Source organism: Osmerus eperlanus, chromosome 11 (assembly GCF_963692335.1).
Source record: "Osmerus eperlanus chromosome 11, fOsmEpe2.1, whole genome shotgun sequence".
NCBI lineage: Eukaryota > Metazoa > Chordata > Actinopteri > Osmeriformes > Osmeridae > Osmerus > Osmerus eperlanus.
In genome coordinates, this window is record NC_085028.1 from 16605324 (window position 1) to 16626592 (window position 21269).

At 52.9% G+C, this 21269-nt stretch overlaps 1 protein-coding gene across 1 annotated transcript in view; it reads right to left on the reverse strand.

The window, feature by feature from the left end:
• Nucleotides 1-277: 277 nt before the first annotated feature.
• Nucleotides 278-21269, reverse strand: part of megf6 (multiple EGF like domains 6) — a 28292-nt gene continuing 7300 nt past the window's right edge. The window contains exons 5-27 of the mRNA XM_062473520.1: nt 19616-19738; nt 16866-16988; nt 16015-16140; nt 15398-15520; nt 14984-15121; nt 14768-14890; nt 14550-14672; nt 13967-14191; nt 13745-13876; nt 11068-11196; nt 10850-10978; nt 10343-10477; nt 10055-10189; nt 9686-9814; nt 9005-9136; nt 8690-8818; nt 3363-3494; nt 3019-3147; nt 2804-2932; nt 1794-1922; nt 1544-1672; nt 1241-1369; nt 278-535 (exon numbers count right to left, since the gene is read on the reverse strand). Coding sequence (XP_062329504.1) covers nt 399-535; nt 1241-1369; nt 1544-1672; nt 1794-1922; nt 2804-2932; nt 3019-3147; nt 3363-3494; nt 8690-8818; nt 9005-9136; nt 9686-9814; nt 10055-10189; nt 10343-10477; nt 10850-10978; nt 11068-11196; nt 13745-13876; nt 13967-14191; nt 14550-14672; nt 14768-14890; nt 14984-15121; nt 15398-15520; nt 16015-16140; nt 16866-16988; nt 19616-19738 — 3068 coding nt within the window. The 3' untranslated portion in view covers nt 278-398. The remainder of the gene's footprint in view (nt 536-1240; nt 1370-1543; nt 1673-1793; nt 1923-2803; nt 2933-3018; nt 3148-3362; nt 3495-8689; nt 8819-9004; nt 9137-9685; nt 9815-10054; nt 10190-10342; nt 10478-10849; nt 10979-11067; nt 11197-13744; nt 13877-13966; nt 14192-14549; nt 14673-14767; nt 14891-14983; nt 15122-15397; nt 15521-16014; nt 16141-16865; nt 16989-19615; nt 19739-21269) is intronic.

The following is a 21269-nucleotide window of genomic DNA, read 5'->3' on the forward strand; positions in this document are numbered from 1 at the left end:
GAGAGAGAGAGAGAGCGATGAGAGAGAGATGAGAGAGAGAGAGAGAGGGAGAGAGAGAGAGAGAGAGAGAAGAGAGAGAGAGAGAGAGATGAGAGAGAGAGAGAGAGAGAGAGAGAGAGAGAGGACAAGTAATAGAAAGAAAGGAGGGCATGAGACAAGAAAAGGACAAACAGACTTGTATTACTTAGATGTAGTAAAACCTCTGGATCTGTTTTAATCTTGTGACTGCATTGTGTGAATCCAGTACCCTGTTAACATGTGGCTCCTGTGTGTGTCTCTGTGTGTGTCTCTGTGTGTGTGTGTGTGTGTGTGTGTGTGTGTGTGTGTGTGTGTGTGTGTGTGTGTGTGTGTGTGTGTGTGTGTGTGTGTGTGTGTGTGTGTGTGTGTGTGTGTGTGAATCAGGTACCCTGTTCACATGTGGCTCCTGTCTTCCCTGGTGGGCACAGACACTGCCCTGAAGCTGCATGACACCACGCCTCTCCAACACACTCACAGGCCTGCTGACAGTCCTGCCCAAACCTGCCAGCCTCACATCCTACACACACACAGAGACACAGAGAGACACACACAGAGAGACACACACACAGAGACACACACACACACACACAGAGAGAGAGGTCTGTGGTTTGCCGTGTGTGCACAGTCCCCTCCTTCTGGGGCTGAAGTAGGCATTAGCCCCCCCCGCTGTGCCAGAGCCCCCCCCCCGCTGTGCCGTAGCGCCCCCCCGCTGCAAGGAGGCCACCAGAGACAACAGGAATGCATGAAGCTGTCTGTGCCAACCAGGAAGCACCTGTCTCCCATCAAGTAACCCCACCTCCAGGCTCAACACTCCCTCACACACACACACGTTTCAACTTAACTATACATTTAGTCATTTAGCAGACGCTCTTATCCAGAGCGACTTACAGTAAGTACAGGGACATTCCCCCAGAAGCAAGTAGGGTGAAGTGCCTTGCCCAAGGACACAACGTCATTTTGCATGGCTGGGAATCGAACTGGCAACCTTCAGATTACTAGCCCGACTCCCTCTCCGCTCAGCCATCTGACTCCTCATCTGTCGCCCCAACTATACACATGTTGTGATCGTGCTGATCTGCTCGCGTGATGCTTAAACACACAGAACGTCCACATTCTAACCAGGAAGAGATAGTAGTGGCGTGCCTGTGCCAACAGCTGTGACCACGCACAGGAACATCTACCTATCAGACCAGAGGCTCTCCCACGAATCCCTTTTACTCACGTTTCTGACACCGGGAGCCATGGTAACCCAGAGGGCAATCGCAAATTCCTGTCACATGATGACATGTGAGTCCTCTCCTGCAGTCACATGTGAGGGAACAGTTCAGGCCAAACAGACCATGGGGACACTCTGAAGACGTGAAGATGGAGCACACCGTCACCATGGTGACCACAGACAGGAGTTTTGATGTTCAAAACACTCAAGCATCTTTTCCTTCTCTTTAAAAAAAATTTTTTACATGAAGAATCTGTATTTCTCGATGATCACAAGTGGTTTATTTCTTTTGAGGTCTGTGATACTCACGGTGTTCGCAGGTAGGGCCGTAGAACCCTGCAGGGCAGCTGCACAAGCCGGTAAAACGATCACATGTTCCGTTGTTCTGGCAAGGACAGGCCAGCTCACAGTCAGCACCATACCTTGCCTGGACACACGCTGCAGCCAGGAACAGAAACACACACTGTTCTTACAGGAGCAGAAACACACTGGAGAAACACACAGAAGCAGAATATGTATGTGTGTATGTATGTATGTGTATAGCACCGTGTGGTCTTACCCATGTCACAGCAGGCTCCCGTCCAGCCCAATCCACACCTGCAGGTCCCGTCCCTAGGGTCACACAGCGCCCCGTTCTGACAGCTGCACTTGTGTTTGCACTTCAGACCATAGCGCCCCCTAGGGCACACTGGAGGAACAGAGCAAGGCTACGTCACCCCACAGAAGAGGCTCTTTACTGAGCTCAACAGTTCCACCACAAAGCTCAACTCTGACACACCCACAGACGGATGCACACAAAACCATACTGCACATGTACACACATGCCACACACACGTTTACACACATGCCACACACACACACACACACACACACGTTTACACACATGCCACACACACACACGCACACACGTTTACACACATGCCACACACACGTTTACACACATGCCACACACACACACGTTTACACACATGCCACACACACGTTTACACACATGCCACACACACACGTTTATTTAAGCAGTAGTTCATTAGTAAGATGGCAAAGTGGCCTCATTTGGCAGAGATATAAAAGTACAATCATGTTCTTAGGGTAATTTAGATTTGGAAAACAGTAAGCGAATCCCTTTGATTCTCCTGCGTTTATTTATTTATTTCTCCGGCAGTTCCATCTACACGGAACACAGAAAAGCTGTTACTTATCAGTCTCTGTAAACATTCAACACACGAACACAAGCAGAGCTTCCTCAGAGAGCTGCGCAGTGTGATGTACGTTCTTAAGAGAACATCGTCTGGGATGGAAAACCCCGTCCACGCTGGCGTGTGATAAACAGGGAGATTAGAGAGCAAAGGTTGCTTTTGTCCCCCCTGCCCTGTACCTCCTCAGACGGCGGAAAAGGAGAGTTCTCTAACTAAACACCCATCTGAACATTCACCCTCCTTATCTTGGACGGTTTCCCAGTTGCCAATCAGAGCCTTCATTTCTGATGAGTTCATTGCCTGTTTCCAGTAGATTTACGTCTGAAACACTCAGGGCTCTCTGTGGGAGGGGTGGAAGGGGGAAGGTCCTTACCGTGCTGACAGGACAGTCCGGTCGTGCCTGGGGCGCAGATACACATCCCAGTCACTGGGTGGCACTGTCCTCCCTCCTCACAGCTGCACAGCCGGGCACAGTCCTTCCCATAATGCCCGGCTGGACAACCTGTGTTAAAACCACACAAGATTCAGACATATGTACCTGACAGGAGGCGTCCTGTGGCAGATAGACACTCTGGAGAGCGGACTCACCCGTGCTGCAGGTGGCTCCTGTGTAGCCTGGCGGGCACTGGCAGGACCCTGTCTGGGGGTCACAGCGCCCTCCGTTGGTACACCTGCACCGGGACTTACACCCCAGCCCGTACGTTCCCGCTCGACACTCTGGTGAGGGGTGGGAGAGGGAGGGAGGGAGGGAGGTGGAGATGGAGATGGAGAGATGGAGAGAGAGAGAGAGAGAGAGATGGAGAGGGAGGGAGGGAGAGAAAGAGATAGAGAGAGAGGGAGGGAGATTTAAAGAGAGTGTACATTCGGTCAATTCTGAGCCTCAGTGTTCACAGCTGTCAACTTGTGCCAAAATACCCCCAAAAAATGCTTACTCAGCTCACAGCGGTTTCCGTAGTAACCAGGTATGCAGGTACACGTCCCGGTGGCAGGATGGCACCGCTGGCGCCTCCCGGGGCACTGGCAGGCCTGGCTGCAGCCCGGGCCGAACGTGCCGGGGGGGCACACTGCAGGGACAACACACAGGGGGGGTTGGACCACACTCCAGACTCACACCACCGCTCTCATCCACACAGAGGACAGCATTCTGCATGCCAAAACCGCTCTCATCCACACAGAGGACAGCATTCTGCATGCCAAAACAGCTGTCATCCACACAGAGGACAGCATTCTGCATGCCAAAACAGCTGTCATCCACACAGAGGACAGCATTCTGCATGCCAAAACAGCTGTCATCCACACAAAGGACAGCATTCTGCATGCCAAAACCGCTCTCATCCACACAGAGGACAGCATTCTGCTCTCATCCACACAGAGGACAGCATTCTGCATGCCAAAACCGCTCTCATCCACACAGAGGACAGCATTCTGCTCTCATCCACACAGAGGACAGCATTCTGCATGCCAAAACCGCTCTCATCCACACAGAGGACAGCATTCTGCATGCCAAAACAGCTGTCATCCACACAGAGGACAGCATTCTGCATGCCAAAACCGCTCTCATCCACACAGAGGACAGCATTCTGCATGCCAAAACAGCTGTCATCCACACAGAGGACAGCATTCTGCATGCCAAAACAGCTGTCATCCACACAGAGGACAGCATTCTGCATGCCAAAACAGCTGTCATCCACACAAAGGACAGCATTCTGCATGCCAAAACCGCTCTCATCCACACAGAGGACAGCATTCTGCTCTCATCCACACAGAGGACAGCATTCTGCATGCCAAAACCGCTCTCATCCACACAGAGGACAGCATTCTGCTCTCATCCACACAGAGGACAGCATTCTGCATGCCAAAACCGCTCTCATCCACACAGAGGACAGCATTCTGCATGCCAAAACCGCTCTCATCCACACAGAGGACAGCATTCTGCATGCCAAAACCGCTCTCATCCACACAGAGGACAGCATTCTGCATGCCAAAACCGCTCTCATCCACACAGAAGACAGCATTCTGCATGCCAAAACCGCTCTCATCCACACAGAGGACATCATTCTGCATGCCAAAACTGCTCTCATCCACAGAGGAGGACAGCATTCTGCATGCCAAAACAGCTCTCATCCACACAGAGGACAGCATTCTGCATGCCAAAACCGCTCTCATCCACACAGAGGACAGCATTCTGCATGCCAAAACAGCTGTCATCCACACAGAGGACAGCATTCTGCATGCCAAAACCGCTCTCATCCACACAGAGGACAGCATTCTGCTCTCATCCACACAGAGGACAGCATTCTGCATGCCAAAACAGCTCTCATCCACAGAGGAGGACAGGTATCACTCAGCGGAAGGTCACTGACTGCGGGTCAAGAGGTCACAGGTTTGAATCCGCTTCTGAATGTCACTTTGGGCAAAAACTAAATGAATCCATTGTGAACTAGCTTGACCTCGGGCAGTTTGCAGCAGTGCCCTGGCCTTACCTTGGGCAGTTTGCAGCAGTGCCCTGACCTTACCTCAGGCAGTTTGCAGCAGTGCCCTGGCCTTACCTTGGGCAGTTTGCAGCAGTGCCCTGGCCCTACCTCAGGCAGTTTGCAGCAGTGCCCTGGCCTTACCTCGGGCAGTTTGCAGCAGTGCCCTGGCCTTACCTCAGGCAGTTTGCAGCAGTGCCCTGGCCTTACCTCAGGCAGTTTGCAGCAGTGCCCTGGCCTTACCTTGGGCAGTTTGCAGCAGTGCCCTGGCCTTACCTCAGGCAGTTTGCAGCAGTGCCCTGGCCTTACCTTGGGCAGTTTGCAGCAGTGCCCTGGCCCTACCTCAGGCAGTTTGCAGCAGTGCCCTGGCCTTACCTTGGGCAGTTTGCAGCAGTGCCCTGGCCTTACCTTGGGCAGTTTGCAGCAGTGCCCTGGCCTTACCTTGGGCAGTTTGCAGCAGTGCCCTGGCCTTACCTCAGGCAGTTTGCAGCAGTGCCCTGGCCTTACCTCGGGCAGTTTGCAGCAGTGCCCTGGCCCTACCTCAGGCAGTTTGCAGCAGTGCCCTGGCCTTACCTCGGGCAGTTTGCAGCAGTGCCCTGGCCTTACCTCAGGCAGTTTGCAGCAGTGCCCTGGCCTTACCTTGGGCAGTTTGCAGCAGTGCCCTGGCCTTACCTCGGGCAGTTTGCAGCAGTGCCCTGGCCTTACCTTGGGCAGTTTGCAGCAGTGCCCTGGCCTTACCTCGGGCAGTTTGCAGCAGTGCCCTGGCCTTACCTCGGGCAGTTTGCAGCAGTGCCCTGGCCCTACCTCAGGCAGTTTGCAGCAGTGCCCTGGCCTTACCTCGGGCAGTTTGCAGCAGTGCCCTGGCCTTACCTCAGGCAGTTTGCAGCAGTGCCCTGGCCTTACCTCGGGCAGTTTGCAGCAGTGCCACAGATTAAAACAGACTCCAGACTAAAAAGGCTATTACACAGCTGTCATTATCCATGTCTGTGTTCCAAAAGCCCTTATCCGTTGAGGAGACAAAAACAATGTCTCCAGTTTTTCTTGGCAATCTGAGTGTAATGTTTATCAGATGTCTGATGAGGGAGGGCGGGGGGAGCAAGGGTAGGGAGGGGGAGAGGGAGAGCGGGTGGAGTAAGGGTAGGGTGGGGGAGAGGGAGGGGGGGATGAAGTCAGTGATGACCTTCACTTAGCCACACACACACACCTTCCTGTCCGATGGCTACGATGCTGCCCAGCCTGGTTACAGACACACACACACACACACAGCAGGCTCCGGACCAGCCTGGTGGGTGGACAGGCAGAGGGCTAACACACACTCAGACTAGGAAAATAAATCATTTACCTACGACCCTTCTTATTACAGTTGTAAAAAATCTATGTTGGTCCATCGCCAATCGTTTATTACAACAGTTCACACCCTATTGGCACCTGGCCCTGGTCCACCCTGTCACACAGCTGTCCTGTGGCCAGTCACACGCTCAAACCCCCTGGTCCAGCTGCAGTTCTCTCCAAAGACACACTCTGGACCGCCTTCACTCACACGCACGCACACACACACACACGCACACAGTTATCTCCTTGGCCTGGTGGCAGGATATGGTCATGTATGTGTGCGTGTGTGCATTTTTAGAGCGCTATCAGTACATCTAATGACGAATGTCTAGAATGACATTTGAGTCAAATTGAGAGCGAGGGAAACCACCTAATGACAGAACTGTGTCATTAAGCTGCGCTTGTGGCTTTTTGCTGACTCGGCCCCTGGTAATCAAGACCACAAACTCTGCTCTGGGAGGGAGGAGCCTTCAATAACCCTCCTGAATGACAGACTTTGAGCTTTAGAGGGCATTTCACAAGGTTCATTAAAACAAGAGCATGAAGCTAAGATGAAACTTCTCATGAGAGGAGTACCGAGGGAGCTTTACGGCTAACTTCTGACATACCTCCCCCACAAACACGTGGATGCATTTATCCAGATTCTAACCCTATTAACGCTCTGAGCCCCGGGGGCATTCTACAGCCCCCCCTTACCCATCCCTAAAAAAGGATTGCCGATGTATCATTACAGACATAATTGTTCACAAACACATTGCAGTTGTATTTAGGGCAGAATGCCGTGATGGGCTACAGACAGGCTCCCTCACACCCCGTTTTAATGATGTGGGCTCTGTACCCAGAATGCAGTGCGGCCCCGCCCAGCCAGGGGAGCCTAGGCAGGCTCCTGTGATGTGGTGACAGTGGGCAACGTTCCTCCACTCGCACATCTGGCCACAGTCAAGCCCATAAAAGACACCCGGGCACACTGCAAGCCAAGATGAAACATCCTCTGGTTACCACTGGCAGATTTACAAAAGAGGAAAAGAGTTAGTGCCAACTTTCTTTTCTCCTGGCTCCCTCTCCGTGTCTTACCATCCCACCTCAAATACAGCATCGCATGGCGGAGGCTTGTCTTGGGTGTTCGCGTTGGAGGAGTGAGCTCATGTCAAACATGTGCAGCGTGTCTGTGGCACATGAAAGCTACTGGCAGACCTGGTGATCAGAACACCTGCTGGGTCCTGCGCTCGGCTGTCAGGATCAGGAAGCCAGGAGCAAACACACAGCTACGTTACAGCGCTCTGCTTCACGCACGCCGCCACCGCCTCTCACCACGTCGGTGCTCTGGGCCCGCGTCTGGTTCCTATTGACTGGGAGGTTAGCTAGAGCCAGACTGTCCAGAGTGTGTTTGTTGGTGTGCATGTGACGGTTTGTGTGCATTCAACAGCCACTCAGGGTGTTTGGTAAACAGAACGTGTTCTCTCCTTGTTTGCTTTTGCACTGGGTGTAAACACTGTCTATACGCATGGCTGGCCTAGAACAGGACGGAACCACCATGTTTATTCTCACATTCTGCTGATTGCTCAATTTGACAATAAAAGACAGTAAGATCACAGACCAGACGAATGGTTGTGATTTACAAAACAAGCTGGGCATCACGGCTGTCATCATTATAGAAACGCTTTTCCGGCCTGCCAGAGTCTGTGATTGATTGACAGCTAGCTGACCAGCCCCCTCCTGCTCAGCTCTCGTGTATAGCTGCACGTCTGGAAGCGGTTATGGCACCAGTTGGTGCCCTGTCCCTACATTCCTGTGTCTCGAATGGGCAGTGGGCCAAACCATTCCTTTCATATCCATCCTGCATTACCTGTAAACACAGAGACTCTGTTCTCTTCATTGACCCAGTTTTTTTTTTGTTGGCCCATTCAGATATATTAGGTCCTCATTTGTGGTGGCTTGGTTGCTGAATTGGCCAGTTGGATTCTACCGTCTCATAACAGCTGGTTTTATTGTACATTTTCAATCCATGGGTCTAAGATGACCACACACCACTGGTGGTATTTGGTTAACCGTGTCTCCTGAATGGCTCCAGTTCCAACGCTGTAACGTACAGTATGTGTCAATCATACATTCATGAAGGTGGTGGAACTATATATCCCCCTTGTCATGACCTCTTCGTACAAGCAGAGGGCTACACCGTGACTAGGACATGTAACACTCTCCCAGACAGAGCTGAGAGGAAGGTCCGAGAGCTGTGTGTGTTTATAATAGAGAGAGAGATAGAGAGACACAGAGAGAGAGAGAGAGAGAGAGAGAGAGAGAGAGAGAGAGAGAGAGAGAGAGAGAGAGAGAGAGAGAGAGAGACAGACAGAGAGAGAGAGAGAGAGAGAGACAGAGAGAGAGACAGAGAGAGAGAGAGAGAATGGGGGATCTCTATGAGTACTGAGTAGGAATGTGTAGACAGTCAGGTATCTTACTCTCATCACAGAAGGTCCCGTTCCAGCCCTCTGCACACCGGCAGGCTCCGCTCACATGGTCACAGCGAGCCTGGTTCTGACACTGACACAGCGAGGAACACCCTGGCCCGTATCTCCCCTCCAAGCACTCTGACAGGGAGGGACAGGAGACCACATCAAATACACCCATTAATAATCAACAGTGCTGGAAACAGTGTGTGAAAGAGGTGACCAAAACATTTAGGGGTGACAATGTGTTGCTAACTTTGTGTTGTAATTACACTGCATGTCCAGTAGATGGTAGTATAGCCACAGAGAGTGAAGCGCATGTCTTACTGTGCAGGCAGTGTTCCCCAGTGAAGCCAGATTCACACACACACACGCCAGTCAAAGGCTCGCAGCTCAGAGAACTGTTCCCACACTGACACCTGCTGGAACAGCTCTCACCCCAGAACCCAGCCTTACACACTGGACACACACACACATGCACACACACAGCACCCATACACATGCATGCACACGCACACATAGTTAAAGGGGTCGCTTGGAAAAGAAAACACTCATTAACGAAACTTTTAGAAATTAGATCATTTGTTCAGAAGGTTTTGCCAACAAACTCATTTGATTCATGTAATACCACTGCTGAACTAGCCATGCTGTGTATATCAAGCACCAGAACCATGTGCAAAACATATTTTTTGTTATCTTTGCTTTGACATGCGAGTCAGGTGGCTGAGCGGTTAGGGAATTGGGCTAGTAATCATAAGGTCGCTGGTTCGATTCGGGCCGTGTCAAATGACGTTGTGTCCTTGGCCAAGGCACTTCACCCTACTTGCCTCGGGGGGAATGTCCCTGTACTTACTGTAAGTCGCTCTGGATAAGAGCGTCTGCTAAATGACTAAATGAATGAAATTACATAATTTGTTATTGTGTGGGTGTCAATCATCCAAAAAGTAATCTTCTGGTTCTCTATCATTTCTGACTCCCATGAGATCATCTGGTTGTCATGGTTTGTACCTTCCTGACAGAGTGATCCTCTGAAACCAGGCGTGCACACACACAGGCCTGTCTGCTGCTCACAGGACCCGCCATTCTCACAAACACAGACTGACTGGCACTGCAAACCCCAGAATCCCTCGGGGCAATCTGGAGGTGAAAGCAGGAGAATGTATGGTTATATCTCTGATGACAATCGGATAAACGTCTTTGTAGTACTCAAACATGTTTTGGTTGAAAACATAACTGGCCGTCGTTGTGTAGAGAAATGACGGTTTAGATTCTATTGCTGCAGCCAACCCTTCTGTACTGTATCTCTCCTGCTAGTCAAGAGTGTGCTGGCTGCTCCTCAGTCACGTACAAGGGTGAGGGGCTGTCAGGTAATCTCACCTAGCTGGCACCCGTTTCCATGCAGTCCTGCTGGACACTTCTGAATACAGGCTCCACTCCGGGGGTCACATGACCCCTCAGCCGGGCAGTCGCAGCGCTGAAGACAGCTGTCACCAAAAAACCCTGACACACACTCTAGACACACACATCAGACAGAGACACAGGGCGCTGGTTCAGGTTGGTTGAGGGGCAGTTCTGTGGGTGTATGTGAATCTCTTTGAACCCGTTCCCCAGCATGCTGTGCCAGCATGCTGTGCCAGGTACACTGTGTGAGGTACACACGCTCACCTTCCTCACACTGGGGACCATGGTGACCAGGCTTACACAGGCAGGTTCCGTCGCGGGGGTTGCAGCCTGAGGAATGTTCTAGAACGCAGTCACACTCCCTGGAGCAGCCGGCACCGTGGCTCCACCTGGGGCAAGCTGCAGCGGACAGCAGACAGCGTTCAGACACAGGAGACGTCTCTCTCCAGAGTCAGACACGGGAGACGTCTATCTCCAGAGTCAGACACGGGAGACGTCTCTCTCCAGAGTCAGACACGGGAGACGTCTCTCTCCAGAGTCAGACACGGGAGACGTCTCTCTCCAGAGTCAGACACGGGAGTCGTCTCTCTCCAGAGTCAGACACGGGAGACGTCTCTCTCCAGAGTCAGACACGGGAGACGTCTCTCTCCACAGTCAGACACAGATGTAAAGGACAACCTAACCTCTGAGCAGTTCTCACAGGAGAGCCTCTGTATTCTTTAGCTACACGATCATGGTGCTGGTAAGGGTGCCAGGCAGGTGGGTACTCACGCAGGTGGCAGAAGCGCCCGTACAGCCCCGGGGCACAGAGACAGGCTCCGTACAGGTGGTGGCATCGGACGTTGTTGGGGCAGTTACACTTCCTCTGGCAGCGCTGCCCAAAGTATCCTTGTGGGCAACCTGTCCCCGTGGCAACGGATCAGACCAATCAGCAACAACAGGAAGAGAGAAGAGGAGGTGTGTGTGGGTGGGCGGGGGGCAGTACCTACCGTCCTGGCAGAACAGGCCGAACACACCGGGGGGGCAAACACACCTCCCAGACACAGGCTCACAGGAACCTCCGTTCTGGCAACGGCACAGGCTGTTACACGCCAGGCCATAGGTCCCCACTGGACACGCTGGGGAGGGAGAGGGGGAGGGAGAGAGGAGGGGAGAGAGGGGGAGAGATGGAGAGAGGGAGAGAGAGACAGAGAGAGAGGGGGGAGAGAGGAGGGGAGAGAGGGGGAGAGATGGAGAGGGAGAGAGAGACAGAGAGAGAGGGGGGGGAGAGGAGGGGAGAGAGGGGGAGAGGAGGAGAGTTGTGAGAGTGTTTGTTTCTTTGCATTTCATCGCTTTCTGGCCTTGTTAGTCCAGCCCGTCTGGACCTGAACTGCTACAACCTGTGTAGTGTCGAGTGTTTTGGGGGTGTCCGTGTCGACATAGTAAAATTGGGCTGTCCTGTGGATATGGGCAAAAGGTGTGATTACATTTTGTGTTGGATTTTTCTGTTTGATTCTAAGCTATCAGTGCAGAATACAACACACTAAAGGATGCAGTAGTAGGAGAAGAATGTCCATTCTGTTTTCAGGTGAAACAGACTTGCACCTCCAAGGCGTGCGAATGTGAGGCCTCCGCCTCGGGAGCATGTTTCTGATGACTGATCACCTCTAATGGCTCTCTCCTCCCGTGGCAGCACTCCTAGTCGTGGGTCCAGGCCAAACACACTCATTAATCATGCTGCCTGGAGAACAATGGCCGCCGGCTTCCCAACCAAGCACTGGACATCCTTGGCTCAAGGCTGTGGGCCTTGGATCTCCTCCAGGAGAACACTGATGGATTTCCCTGATGGCCCTGTGTCAGCCCGATCTCCTGCCCTGTGTCAGCCCAGACTCCTGCCCTGTGTCAGCCCGATCTCCTGCCCTGTGTCAGCCCAGACTCCTGCCCTGTGTCAGCCCAGACTCCTGCCCTGTGTCAGCCCAGACTCCTGCCCTGTGTCAGCCCAGACTCCTGCCCTGTGTCAGCCCAGACTCCTGCCCTGTGTCAGCCCGATCTCCTGCCCTGTGTCAGCCCAGACTCCTGCCCTGTGTCAGCCCAGACTCCTGCCCTGTGTCAGCCCAGACTCCTGCCCTGTGTCAGCCCGATCTCCTGCCCTGTGTCAGCCCAGACTCCTGCCCTGTGTCAGCCCAGACTCCTGCCCTGTGTCAGCCCAGACTCCTGCCCTGTGTCAGCCCGATCTCCTGCCCTGTGTCAGCCCAGACTCCTGCCCTGTGTCAGCCCAGACTCCTACCCTGTGTCAGCCCAGACTCCTGCCCTGTGTCAGCCCAGACTCCTGCCCTGTGTCAGCCCGATCTCCTGCTCTGTGTCAGCCCAGACTCCTGCCCTGTGTCAGCCCAGACTCCTGCCCTGTGTCAGCCCAGACTCCTGCCCTGTGTCAGCCCAGACTCCTGCCCTGTGTCAGCCCAGACTCCTGCCCTGTGTCAGCCCAGACTCCTGCCCTGTGTCAGCCCAGACTCCTACCCTGTGTCAGCCCAGACTCCTACCCTGTGTCAGCCCAGACTCCTGCCCTGTGTCAGCCCAGACTCCTGCCCTGTGTCAGCCCAGACTCCTGCCCTGTGTCAGCCCAGACTCCTGCCCTGTGTCAGCCCGATCTCCTGCCCTGTGTCAGCCCAGACTCCTGCCCTGTGTCAGCCCAGACTCCTGCCCTGTGTCAGCCCGATCTCCTGCCCTGTGTCAGCCCAGACTCCTGCCCTGTGTCAGCCCAGACTCCTGCCCTGTGTCAGCCCAGACTCCTGCCCTGTGTCAGCCCAGACTCCTGCCCTGTGTCAGCCCAGACTCCTACCCTGTGTCAGCCCAGACTCCTACCCTGTGTCAGCCCAGACTCCTACCCTGTGTCAGCCCAGACTCCTGCCCTGTGTCAGCCCAGACTCCTGCCCTGTGTCAGCCCAGACTCCTGCCCTGTGTCAGCCCAGACTCCTACCCTGTGTCAGCCCAGACTCCTACCCTGTGTCAGCCCAGACTCCTGCCCTGTGTCAGCCCAGACTCCTGCCCTGTGTCAGGGCTGGAGCCCTCCTCCCTGTCCCAGACCAGGACCTTCTGATCAGTGAGTGGACGGTGATGTCTGACTGTCTGTAGGTCATGGGTGACAGGTGTTAGATGGTTCTCTGGGTGGGTCAGGTCTTACTCACTCTGGTTACAGGCGTGTCAGGTCTTACTCACTCTGGTTACAGGCGTGTCAGGTCTTACTCACTCTGACTCTGGTTACAGGCGTGTCAGGTCTTACTCACTCTGGTTACAGGCGTGTCAGGTCTTACTCACTCTGGTTACAGGCGTGTCAGGTCTTACTCACTCTGGTTACAGGCGTGTCAGGTCTTACTCACTCTGGTTACAGGCGTGTCAGGTCTTACTCACTCTGGTTACAGGCGTGTCAGGTCTTACTCACTCTGGTTACAGGCGTGTCAGGTCTTACTCACTCTGGTTACAGGCGTGTCAGGTCTTACTCACTCTGGTTACAGGCGTGTCAGGTCTTACTCACTCTGGTTACAGGCGTGTCAGGTCTTACTCACTCTGGTTACAGGCGTGTCAGGTCTTACTCACTCTGGTTACAGGCGTGTCAGGTCTTACTCACTCTGGTTACAGGCGTGTCAGGTCTTACTCACTCTGGTTACAGGCGTGTCAGGTCTTACTCACTCTGGTTACAGGTGGTCCCAGTCCAGCCAGGTGTGCAGTCACAGCCCTCCCTGTCCTGGCTGCACACCGCCCCATTTTCACAGTCCTCACAGCCCACACTGCAGTCATCACCAAAGGAGCCTCCTAGACACACTGACACACACACACACACACTACTGTGAATCCACAAAGAAACACAATACAGTATGCTGCCCTATAGGGCTTCTAAACTATATACTGTACCTGTATGGCTGAGCAGTTTCAGCTCTCCTGTAGAATCTCTCTGAAGCTCTTGAAACTTTTCCTGTACCCCCTCATGGCCCAGCTCATAGGGAGTGAGCAGGGCAGCTGTGTACTGCAGCAGCTGAGGGGGGTGTCGAAACAGCAGATCTGGCAACCTGTGCACCTCCAGATCCTCTTCCTCCTCCTCTTCGTCATCATCCCCATCTAGGTCACTATCATACAGAGCTTTAAAAAACACAGAAACATGTCACACATTTGAATCCACAAATGAAACCAGTATGATGTAAAACCCTCACTGGGAAAATCCTGAAAAACCATTTCTGCCCGCGCTGCCACTACTTTATTTGAGTATATATAGAGAGACTAATAACATTGCTTTTCATCCAGCACACCTGATTCTAATGAATGGGTTATCAATCTCTGTGGAGGCCTGGTAACGACCATTCCTTTGAATCAGGTGAGCTGGAGCAGGGAAACATCTACAACACACAGGACAGTGTGGACCCTGAGGACCAGGGCTGACCTCCCCTGCTGTAGAGGGCACTGTAGGGACTCAGCCCATGAAAACCCAGCCTGTACTCACGAAGGCAGGCCCTCTGGTCCTGGTCCAGACTGAAGCCCAGCCGGCAGAAGCACTCGTAGGACCCCAGCGTGTTCACACAGTGATGTTCACAAGCAGTCTTCTCCGACAGGCACTCATCAATGTCTGACACACACACACACACACACACACAGCATGGTTTAACAGCTTCCTAACCCCAACAAACACAGGGGGTTTATACTTGTGGGCGTGTGGCGTACCAGCGCAGCCACAGCCGTCTGTGTTGAGTCTGAAGCCGGCCCTGCAGTTACACTCATAGCCTCCGGGGGAGTTCTTGCAAACCTGAGCACAGCACGCCTCCCCGTGTTCACACTCATCACTGTCTAGGAGCACAACAGAGAGTCGGTTAGTCTGCACTGTACAAGGAGGGGGAGAGGGAGAGAGAGAGACATAGAGAGAGAGAGAGAGAGGCCTACCTATGCATGTCTTCCTGTCCTCTGTCAGGTGGTAACCCTGGTTACACGAGCAGAGAGGTCCGTTGGTGGTGTGTTCACAGTGGTGGGAGCAGCCGCCATTTTGTTTCTCACAGCTGTTTACTATTTCCATCTCAATACCTGGAGCGACACCACGTACAAACACACACACAGGGGCACTGTAACAGGAGGGACACCACACACAAACACACACACAGGGGCGCTGTAACAGGGGGGGAAGATCAGGATGATTCTAAGGGCCCTGGTCACACAGGGGCCCCAGCAGAACCCCAGACTTTCCTGCATGACTTCAAATTTTTGGGCCCGGAGTACACATCAGCCAGGGGGCCCAGGGCTACCTTCAGTTACCACCTCACCAAGGAACGTGCGAGAGAGCGTGTGATTATCTTTACTCACGGTAGCACTGCCTCCCGTCAGCCCCCAGGTCAAAGCCAGGCTCACACACGCAGAGGAAGGAGCCCAGGGTGTTGACACAGCGATGGGCACAGTGGGCGTGGCCTGAGGCACACTCATCTACATCTGCAACGGGAACAGCAAACAGGTCAACAGCTCACACAGTGGCAAATACACAACTACCGTAGACACTCCAAATATATGTTTTTCTCCAACAAGTATGTCATCTGTTCACCTCCTGTCTCTCTGCAGATACACAAGTGGTTGGTGGTCTGGAGTATTTAGGGACCCAGCATACCACAACACACACATTTATACAAACACACACATTTATACACACATGCACTTAGCAGGTTAGACACACTCTGGACCAGCAGGCTTCAAGGCCTCCAGGCGTGTCAGAGGTCAGATGGCTGAGCGGTTAGGGAATCGGGCTATTAATCAGAAGGTTGCTGGTTCGATTACCGGCCGTGAAAAATTATGTTGTGTCCTTGGGCAAGGCATTTCACCCTACTTGCCTCGGGGGGAATGTCCCTGTACTTACTGTAAGTCGCTCTGGATAAGAGCGTCTGCTAAATGACTAAATGTAAATGTCATGTGTCTGGTGCGTGCACACTCACCCTGGCAGTGTTTCCCATCCTGCTGCAGCAGGAAGCTGTCTCTGCACTCGCACCTGAAGCGCTCGCTCCCCAGGTCTACACACCTGTGCTCGCAATCACCGTTCCCCACAGAGCAGGACGTCACAGCTTTACCAACAAGTAAACAATAACGTCAGACATAGTGACGAGGCCACACTGTCACATACCCACACACACACACACACACACACACACAAACACACTGTCACATACCCACACACACACACACACACAAACTGTCACACACTCACACACACACACACTGTCACACACAAACTGTCACACACTCACATATTCCTTTTAGTGTCCATTGGGTGAATTGTTGGATTAATGGTCAATTAATTCCCTGTGAGGAATCACTCTAATGAAGAATGACATGATCCTTGACTTCTGGGTAAGTCACCAGGAAAAACTCTTCCCATTTGGCCAGTGGCTTTGGTCATGTAACAACTGCATTTTGCCAGTTGACCATTGTGTCTGTGTGACCAAGATGGATATAATAATGAAGAACTACAGGAAGTGTAAAAACTGTTTTCACACCTCATGAATTCTAAAGTTACCCTGGGATTATGGAAAATAAAAAAATTGTAAATATGTCCATGTTTGAGCTTTCCAAGTGCGTACAGCTGGTCTAATGGTCTCTCCATCCTGGTTAATCTCAATGATTTACTCCTGTGCTGAATGATGATGTCACCGCTGTGCCGCCTGGACGCCCCAAACACAGACATGAGGATACAGAGCCGATAAAACTGACACAACACTGATGACTTCTACAGACAGCTATTTAGCCCTTCAATCATTCAGCAAAATGTAATTTAATGTAGTTTACTCACCCAGACAGGTTCTGCCGTCAGAGTGCAAGCGGAAGCCCTGGCTGCACTCACAGTGGTATGAACCAGGGGTGTTAACGCAAGTCTGCTGGCAACCACCATTCATCTCCTCGCACTCATTCAGGTCTGTACAAAACATGAACGTTGGTTCATGTTAACCAAGCCCTCTTAGCAACAAAATGTTAGATTTTCTTGTTGCTTCTCAATCCGAAGATCATTCTCACCCTTGTCTCAGATGATTATTATTTTTTGTTAAATTTTTTACATTTTATTTCCAGATATCAAGGAAGTTATTTTTTCTGTCTGTAATATTGTAAATAAATACATGTCTGTATACATACTGAGGTCCACAAAATAGCTAGATGCAGCACGGCAACCTTAACTCCTCCCTCTCTCACTCTCCTACTCACTCTCAGCTGCAGCAGGTAACTGACACCTACACTGTCTTCATGAGCGAAGTGCAGGTGAGTTATTTTCCTGTGTGTCATGTGTGTGTGGCAACTGCAGGAGAGGAGGCAGGACAGGAGGCAGGACAGGAGGCAGGTCAGGAGGCAGGACAGGAGGCAGGACAGGAGGCAGGAGAGGAGGCAGGAGAGGAGGCAGGACAGGAGGCAGGACAGGAGGCAGGAGAGGAGGCAGGAGAGGAGGCAGGTCAGGAGGCAGGAGAGGAGGCAGGACAGGAGGCAGGAGAGGAGGCAGGACAGGAGGCAGGAAAGGAGGCAGGACAGGAGGCAGGACAGGAGGCAGGACAGGAGGCAGGAGAGGAGGCAGGACAGGAGGCAGGACAGGAGGCAGGAGAGGAGGCAGGACAGGAGGCAGGACAGGAGGCAGGAGAGGAGGCAGGACAGGAGGCAGGACAGGAGGCAGGAGAGGAGGCAGGAGAGGAGGCAGGACAGGAGGCAGGAGAGGAGGCAGGACAGGAGGCAGGACAGGAGGCAGGAGAGGAGGCAGGACAGGAGGCAGGAGAGGAGGCAGGACAGGAGGCAGGACAGGAGGCAGGAGAGGAGGCAGGACAGGAGGCAGGAGAGGAGGCAGGTCAGGAGGCAGGACAGGAGGCAGGACAGGAGGCAGGACAGGAGGCAGGAAAGGAGGTAGGTCAGGAGGCAGGAGAGGAGGCAGGACAGGAGGCAGGACAGGAGGCAGGAAAGGAGGTAGGTCAGGAGGCAGGAGAGGAGGCAGGACAGGAGGCAGGACAGGAGGCAGGAGAGGAGGCAGGAGAGGAGGCAGGAGAGGAGGCAGGACAGGAGGCAGGACAGGAGGCAGGAGAGGAGGCAGGAGTGGAGGCAGGACAGGAGGCAGGAGAGGAGGCAGGAGAGGAGGCAGGAGAGGAGGCAGGACAGGAGGCAGGAGAGGAGGCAGGACAGGAGGCAGGAGAGGAGGCAGGAGAGGAGGCAGGACAGGAGGCAGGAGAGGAGGCAGGAGAGGAGGCAGGAGAGGAGGCAGGGCAGGAGGCAGGAGAGGAGGCAGGACAGGAGGCAGGAGAGGAGGCAGGAGAGGAGGCAGGAGAGGAGGCAGGACAGGAGGCAGGACAGGAGGCAGGACAGGAGGCAGGAGAGGAGGCAGGAGAGGAGGCAGGACAGGAGGCAGGAGAGGAGGCAGGACAGGAGGCAGGACAGGAGGCAGGACAGGAGGCAGGAGAGGAGGCAGGACAGGAGGCAGGAGAGGAGGCAGGAGAGGAGGCAGGACAGGAGGCAGGAGAGGAGGCAGGAGAGGAGGCAGGAGAGGAGGCAGGAGAGGAGGCAGGAGAGGAGGCAGGACAGGAGGCAGGAGAGGAGGCAGGACAGGAGGCAGGACAGGAGGCAGGACAGGAGGCAGGACAGGAGGCAGGAGAGGAGGCAGGACAGGAGGCAGGAGAGGAGGCAGGAGAGGAGGCAGGACAGGAGGCAGGAGAGGAGGCAGGACAGGAGGCAGGAGAGGAGGCAGGACAGGAGGCAGGACAGGAGGCAGGAGAGGAGGCAGGACAGGAGGCAGGAGAGGAGGCAGGACAGGAGGCAGGAGAGGAGGCAGGAGAGGAGGCAGGGCAGGAGGCAGGAGAGGAGGCAGGAGAGGAGGCAGGAGAGGAGGCAGACAGCAGCATGTGCTCAGGAGACAGATGAGATGAAGTACCTGAGAGCCCCTCCAAGGACGTCTGCTTTTACTGCACATCTGGACAACACATTTCACATGTTCTACCTTCTGCATGTCCCTCGCTCTGCTCCAAATGGTGTTAGTGGGGGTAGAGGTAGGGGTGGGGGTGGGGTAACTTCTTTACTTGGGACTTGTGGCAATGTCCCACTCTACAGAGACCCAAATTCTGGTTTAACAAACTAGCTAAAATAAGAGTTAAGGATGAGAGGGGGTCAATGTGTGTTCAATGTGTGAACAGTGAATGTGTTCAGGTGGACAGACTGGGTCAGGGTATCCCCCAGGCCCCAGACTGGGACAGCTACCCCATCCAGGCCTGTCTGTTTGTGTGGTGGAGTCAGGTGGCTGAGCGGTTATGGAATCGGGCTAGTAATCTGAAGGTTGCCAGTTCGATTCCCGGCCGTGCCAAATAACGTTGTGTCCTTGGGCAAGGCACTTCACCCTACTTGCCTCTGGGGAATGTCCCTGTACTTAAGTTTACTGTAAGTCGCTCTGGATAAGAGCGTCTGCTAAATGACTAAATGTAAATGTAATGTAATGTGGCCTGCTCTGCTTTTACCTTTACCTTACCCCCTCTCCCCCCAACCACACACACACACACACACACCCCAGATGGTTGGCCCCCATACCCTGGCAGGCCCTGTTGTCTGGCCCCAGTCGACTGCCCTCTGGACACTTGCAGTAGAAGCTGCCAATGATGTTGCAGCATGATCCTTCACAGCCTCCGTTTTCAGTTGAACACTCGTTGACATCTGCAGAAAAAGTTAAGTCAGACTTTCAATCCTGAACGGTCAGAAAAAAACATGTATCTTTTGCGAGAGAGAGAGAAGTTTACAGCCTCTGTTCCAGTAAACCTTGATGTAGGAAGATCCTTGTATCTCAAGCATATGGGCAGTCTGAGATCTGACAGCTGGACACTTTCTTCCATGGCTTTTTAGATGTCTCCCTTGCCCTAACAAAGTAGCAGCTCCAAACTTTTTTTTAAACACTTGTTTTTCAAAAAGCTTTTTTTTCAAAACTTTATTTTCAATAAAAAAATTCTAATACTTTTTTTCAAAACCTTTCAAAAAAAGGAAAAAAAATGTTTGAGCGTGTTTATACTCTCTGTGTCTGCAACGCTCCTTCTTCCTCCTCCATGTTCTCTTTTGGTCGCTAAGGCTACGTGATTAATCCTAAATCCTGCCAAACAAGCAATGCCATTCGATCAGTTTTCCACAGAACTTGTTGCAAACCCAGAAACTGTAAGCATTTTCCCATTCTTTCAACCCAAACTGGGACAACATGCCACAAGGTAGTCACAATATGTTAGCTAGTGTCAGAACAGACCTTGAGTGTGAGAAGTCTCTAATGGCTGTCAAAGCAATCTAGTTCAGCTTCACACACGGCCCCTCTCCCCACACACCACCCCCATGTCACAGCTGGCCAAATATCCTCCTTACATTATTCTATGGTACATTCCTCCATTGGGTGATGCAGGTCATACTGAAGAATAAAATGTGTATGTCTACATGCAACATTAAAAATACTGTATGTGCCCCCCAGAAAGGTCAATGTCTCACTTGCTGTACATCCGACCAATTGCCACATATTAATAAATAACCAAGCTGTGTTTAAAGGTCACGGTTGCTGTAACACAATGCTAAATAGCACAAAGTAGTAACAACAAATCTTTCGACAGTTTACGGCGCATTTCCGCAGAGCCTCAGAAAGCAAGGATGGGTCGCCATGGTTTCATCTCAGGCCACACCCACGCTTGGTTTCTGAGGCTAGACAGTATCCAGTGCGGGAGAAGGTAACCGAGGGTGACTTGACTTCTTCAACCTGCCAAAAACCTCCAGACACTTTCACTCAGCCATTTAGCACATTCCTCTTTATTTGGGGGTAGTGGGGGTGACTCTTTCGCCCTCGGACTGATCCTGCATGCATGCACCACTCCATGGGCTCATTTGCAGGTCATACAGGTCTCTGATCCCGTGACCCCTCTTTCCAGGGGAGGCCCACTTTTATCCTGTTGGGACGGGACTCTGTAAAAAGCTCTGTATGGAGCTCAAGCCCTCCATCATCAGCCCCTCAGAGGCCGGGAGAAGGAAAATCAGTCTGACAGCTGACAGGTTCATTCAGTCGGTCAAGGCACCAACAGGAGGCCTGAGAGCTGTGGCCATAGATATATATAAAGACTAGATGTCTTACGGCAGAGTCTAGAACGTCTGCACGTGGCGTCCATCTTCCTACAGTCAACTCGCTCACCCATAACATTGTGTTGATGCTACATGTACTTTTTAA